Here is a 5,133-nt window from a genome sequence, read left to right on the forward strand (position 1 = left end):
ACTTTCAGTACTGGAATCTAATTGCTTAGGAGTAATCTGCAGTTGATTATTAGGGGAAAAGAATTTGGGCAGTATTAAAACAAAACAAGTTCTTTGCAGGTCATTCAGAAATACTATTTTTTAACTGTTAGCTGCAACTTCAATCCATATGAAAAACATGTCTTTGTATACTTGTGGATTTGTATTAGAAATATTGCTGTGGGCAGGAAGTTGATAATTTTGCTATGAAAACTACCACTTCTGTTTTTCCTGAGCCTTGAGTAGTGTTTGAAATCATGCTAATATTTTTATTTCCAGAAGCAGCAGTAGATAGACAGATCGCATTTCCTTTATCTCCAGCTCATAATATAGAAGTGGAGAGAAATGGAAAACCAGGACTGGCAGAATTCAGTGAAGAAATGCAGTATATGGATGTAGAGGAACCACAATGTAAGTTTTATTGAGCTTGTTATACTTCACTTAAAATAGGACCTTGCTTTTTTCTTGTTTAAATGGTAAATTTGAATTCCTCTGCAAAAAATTTCTCAGACATTAAATAGACTAATTTCTCAGCTGTCTTCAAAGTTATTTTTCTCTCTTACCTGTTTGCTGTATTAGTTGAAAGTTTAACACAAACGCACCAGAAATGTCCTGAACTACTGGAGAGGTTTGGTGCTTACAAGCAGATTAATGTTTATTTGAGTTTAGAAATCAAGTCGTTTGATATGGCACCTTTCTAATCTAAATTGCTAGCCTGTTTCAGCAGTATTTTACTTTGTTTCTTTGGCTAGTTTTAGTATAATTTTTCTTTGCATACCTGGCTTTTGTAGACATTGCTGCAGTAAACCAGTAAGGAACAGAACGTAAAGAATTCATAACTAGGCCACATCACACTGCCTGTTTCTATAGCTTTGTTGTTAACTAGCCATAACAACTATAACTAGTTGTTAACTCTTCCACAAAATACCTTAGACTGTGAAAGCATTGAGTGGGTCTGAGTGAGGAGAGCTGCAGACTAAAATTTAACAGTTGGAGTGACTCAGTTCTAGAGTGATGGTTCTTTTTCTTCATCCTTTCAATAGTCTTACTTTACACCTGCTTTTCTCTCCTGGAATCAGCCTTGTCTAGAACATGACTGTCAGGGTCGTTTCCAACCCAAACCATTCTATGATCCTATGAATCTAAGAAAGGAGGGGTTAGAAAGGATGAAGGGAAGGATCAAAGGGGTGATTAAAGTGCTGAAAGAAGGTGTTTGATGGATGCTGAGAAAGGAGCAGCAGATGAGTGAAGATGATCTCAGTAATTTGTATAACCTATAGAAGAAACAAAGTCATCCCTGTTGTAAATTTATTATTTCTTTTGTTTTTAGACAGTGTTGTCCTGCTTTGGTAATGACCCAGTAAGGATTGTGGCTCTGTATATATTGGTTCTGTATTTAATCAGTTGTGTATTTTGTGGCTTTTATAAGCCACTCAAGATATATATTAATCCATATAATGTAACTGAAAATGGTTTTAAACTGTCATTTACCTTAATTGATTTCACTGGAAAATGTCTAGAAGTGAACATCAAGTCTTTTTTTGTGTAAAGTTATATGTATTTAGTGATCAGAGTTTGACATGGTGCATTTTTAATCCATGCAAATGATCCGATTTTATGACTTAATTATGGCTAATTCAGATCCATATTATTTATGTTTTTCGAAGGTCTTAGATTGTGTCCATTTCTAGAGGAACACAAGGAAGATATACTTTGTGGTCCAGTATGGCTGGCTACTGGACTTGATCTATCAGGACATGCTGGAATGTTGACACTAACAAGTCCAAAGCTTGTTAAAGGTAAAGCAGTTTATTATGCTATTTGCATGAAACCTGTGTGACTGAAGTACATCTCGTACTTCTGTAGTCAGACATAGGTTTGTTATTTATTTTTACATTGACAAATTGTGCTGTATAACACCACAGTGAGTTGCCATTTCAAACCTATGGTAAACTACTGTAATTAACATGGTTGATCTGTTCTGTTTACAACTTGCAATCTGTTTAAACTGTGCCAATTCTCCCTCATCCTTTTTTCTTCTCTACTTTTAGGCATGGCTGGTGGCAAGTACCGTTCATTTTTAATTCATGTCAAAGCAGTGAATGACAGAGGAACAGAGGAAATCTGCAATGGTGGCATTAGACCAGTGGTTAGAATACCTCCTCTAAAACCTCAGACAAACAAGGGCCATTCGCTTGCTTCATTATTGGCAAAAGTTGCAGCAGGCAAGGTAATGAATATCCAAGGAAGATACATTTGGTAGTTGTAGACTTGGTATGATTCATGTCATCTGAAAATGAAGCAGCTGTTAGCAGAATTAAGATCCATTATAATCTACTTTCTAAAGAGGTGACACTGTGTTGACACCTTCTAGAATTAGAGTTCAACATTTCTAAGTTGTTTCTTTTGTGCAGATTGAATTGAAAAGGTCTGTTCTGCCACTTTCACGTTCTGAGCACTTGTTTTTGAAACTTTTGTTCCCTTGAGTATTTTCAGTTGTTGATAGGTCTTATCCTTCTGTGAAGATGTTGTGTGTGTGCGTGTGTATTGTTCTATATTTAAGCAATTAGTGCATAAAAATGCTTTATTTTGATATAATGGTCAAACGGAGAGTTTTTAGCAAACTGCTTGCATTTCACTGAACAACATGTAAAAATGGATCAGAACCAATGTGATTTATGAATGTTATTTTTCCCAAAAATATTAGGAAAAGCCATCCAGCAAAATTGAAGCCACTACTTCTTCAAGAAAATCAGATAATCTGCGAGGCTGTGACTTACTTCAAGAAGTCTCTGTAACAATTCGAAGATTTAAAAAAACTTCTGTTTCAAAGGAAAGGTTAGTAGGTGTTTTTCAATTGTGAAGAAATATTAGCTTTAGTTATGCTTCTCATCAAAAGCTTAGTTCTTGAAATAACTCAGGTCAAGATACTGTTTCAAGTTGTTATTTCATAAGCTTATTTTGTATGGAAAATCCTGTAAATTGCGAGTAAGAGGGCACTATGCTGTGAAAGTTGTGGTAGAATAACACCATGCATAAAATTTTATGTTGAGTGAGTTGTTTTGCCTGACTTCAAAAGGCAAATGTAAATAAGTTGTCTTGGTAAAACAAATTTTTTTTAAAGGAAGCATCTTCCCTTTGTATCTCCACATTGCCTTGTTTCGTACAGCAGAAATTATATTATTTGTCAAAAAGTTAAGAATCAAATTTAGCTAACACAGAAGTGGTTGAAGTCTTTGGTTTGGTACTGCAGACCTAGCTACAGGTAATACAGTATTTAAAGTGTATTACCAGCTGCCACCCTGCAGTGGTGGCATGACTGTAATGGGCTTAAAGAGGTTGACAAGGCTGCAAAGAGGTATGTGCAAACAGTTGATAACAAGTTTTGTAGATGGTGAAAGTTTGTTTAGGTTTAGAAGTTGCTAGACAAGTTAATGGGGGGAAAAACTTCATAGAAGTTTGCTAAATCTATTGTAATGTAGGAAGTTCTGTGAGCAGAAAGTAGGATGATTGGGAATGTGAGCAAGAAAGTATTGCATATGCTTGTGTACTGCTTTTACTTTCATCTAGGATCCTCTGGTTTTGCTACTCCTAAGACAGGATACAAAACTGGAGAATGGCTATATCGGTTAATTGTGATTTTCTTTCCTTCCCCTCCTCCCCAGAGTTCAGCGGTGTGCCATGTTACAGTTTTCAGAGTTCCATGAGAAACTGCTCACCACTCTTTGCAAGAAGACAGAGGATGGTCTGACTACAGAGCATGCTCAGAGTCTTGTACTAGACACACTTTGTTGGCTGGCTGGAGTGTATTCAAATGGCCCTGGCAGGTAAGGGAGGAATTCTGTTCAAATTATCATGGCTGTTTCTCAGTATCAGTTTGGCCAAAAAAAAATAGGTTTATGTTATTTTCTAAAGTATGCAACTTGTTTTCACAGCTCAAAGGAAGGAAATGACAGTTTGCTTTCTAAAACACGTAAATGTGTCTCTGATATTATACGTGTTTGCTTCTTTGAAGCTGGGCGGAGCATAGCTCACAAATGTGCACGATTCCTTGCACTATGCATCAGGTCAGTGCTAATGATTTGCATCTATTTATTTTTGTTTATTTCTGTTTTACATGTATTTTGGGGATTTGCATGCATTCTGAATTGAACATTTTGTTTGTTGCTGTTTGATGTTGAATTTATAAAGCAACAAGACCTGGTAGATGTTCTGTTCAGGAAATATGTGTTTAGGGTGTGACTGCTAAGAACACCAATCTTTCAGCTTCATCTCCTGTAGGAGATTTCATCCCTCATTCTTACTTCCTTAAGTGTTCAAGTGTCTGTGTTTTTTTGTAGCAATGGCAGGTGTGACCCGAGTCAGCAAGGGTTTGGATCAGTTCTTCTGAAAGCTTTACTCGACAATATGCCTCTTCTGCCTGCTGCTGCCACAGGGGGTACGTATGCAGTGTTTCTTGTTGTGAACATACATGGTGCATTTGTTGTTTGTCGAGTTGTGTTGGACTCTCTTGTGAAAGTAGAATGAGATAATGGTTCAGTTAGTACTAAATGCTCCTTGGAGTGGTCTGGTCATGAAGTAGACATTTGCAGTCGGTGGAATTTTAAGCAAATAAGCTTGCTTAAATCAGAGCGTGAAGGCTGACGTTTTTGAAGAACTTAAGTAAGTTTTCTAAGAATTCTGAAAGGTGTTTAGCAACAACAGATTCTGTTGACATAAGTGACAGTCAGGGTGGTCTGTTATTTTTTAAAATTAGGAAAGCCAGGAAACTTGGCTATCCAAATGATGTCCAACTAGCAATCCACTTCTGATTCTTCTGCACTACAAGGAAATTTTAACTAAATTAAATTTCTTCCTTACCTATATTGCGGTGTAATGGTCTCTTAGCACCTTGTTGAAGCATCTGGAGTGCCAGATGGAGTGGGAAGATGACTTCACCCTTTCATTTTGGGTGGCAAGGCCTGCTTTTCACACTAGGATATTGTTGAATTGTTTCTAGCTTGGCATCACCAATAAGTCTTACAGAAAAATTAGTTTGGATTCCAAAAGGCTTGTTGTACTACTGCCCCAGTCAAAACACATAACACAGTGCTACAGAGGATATGGAATGCACAG

General features: G+C 36.8%; 1 protein-coding gene across 1 annotated transcript in view; it reads left to right on the plus strand.

Annotated features, from left to right (window-relative positions):
- BIRC6 (baculoviral IAP repeat containing 6) overlaps nt 1-5,133 on the plus strand; it is a 164,111-nt gene that overhangs the window by 34,668 nt on the left and 124,310 nt on the right. Inside the window, exons 15-21 of the mRNA XM_031059804.1 lie at nt 298-429; nt 1,686-1,817; nt 2,070-2,248; nt 2,726-2,856; nt 3,684-3,845; nt 3,954-4,085; nt 4,359-4,456. Of these exons, the coding sequence (XP_030915664.1) occupies nt 298-429; nt 1,686-1,817; nt 2,070-2,248; nt 2,726-2,856; nt 3,684-3,845; nt 3,954-4,085; nt 4,359-4,456 (966 nt within the window). The remainder of the gene's footprint in view (nt 1-297; nt 430-1,685; nt 1,818-2,069; nt 2,249-2,725; nt 2,857-3,683; nt 3,846-3,953; nt 4,086-4,358; nt 4,457-5,133) is intronic.

Source organism: Geospiza fortis, unplaced genomic scaffold, assembly GCF_000277835.1.
Source record: "Geospiza fortis unplaced genomic scaffold, GeoFor_1.0 scaffold41, whole genome shotgun sequence".
NCBI classification, from domain to species: Eukaryota; Metazoa; Chordata; class Aves; order Passeriformes; family Thraupidae; genus Geospiza; species Geospiza fortis.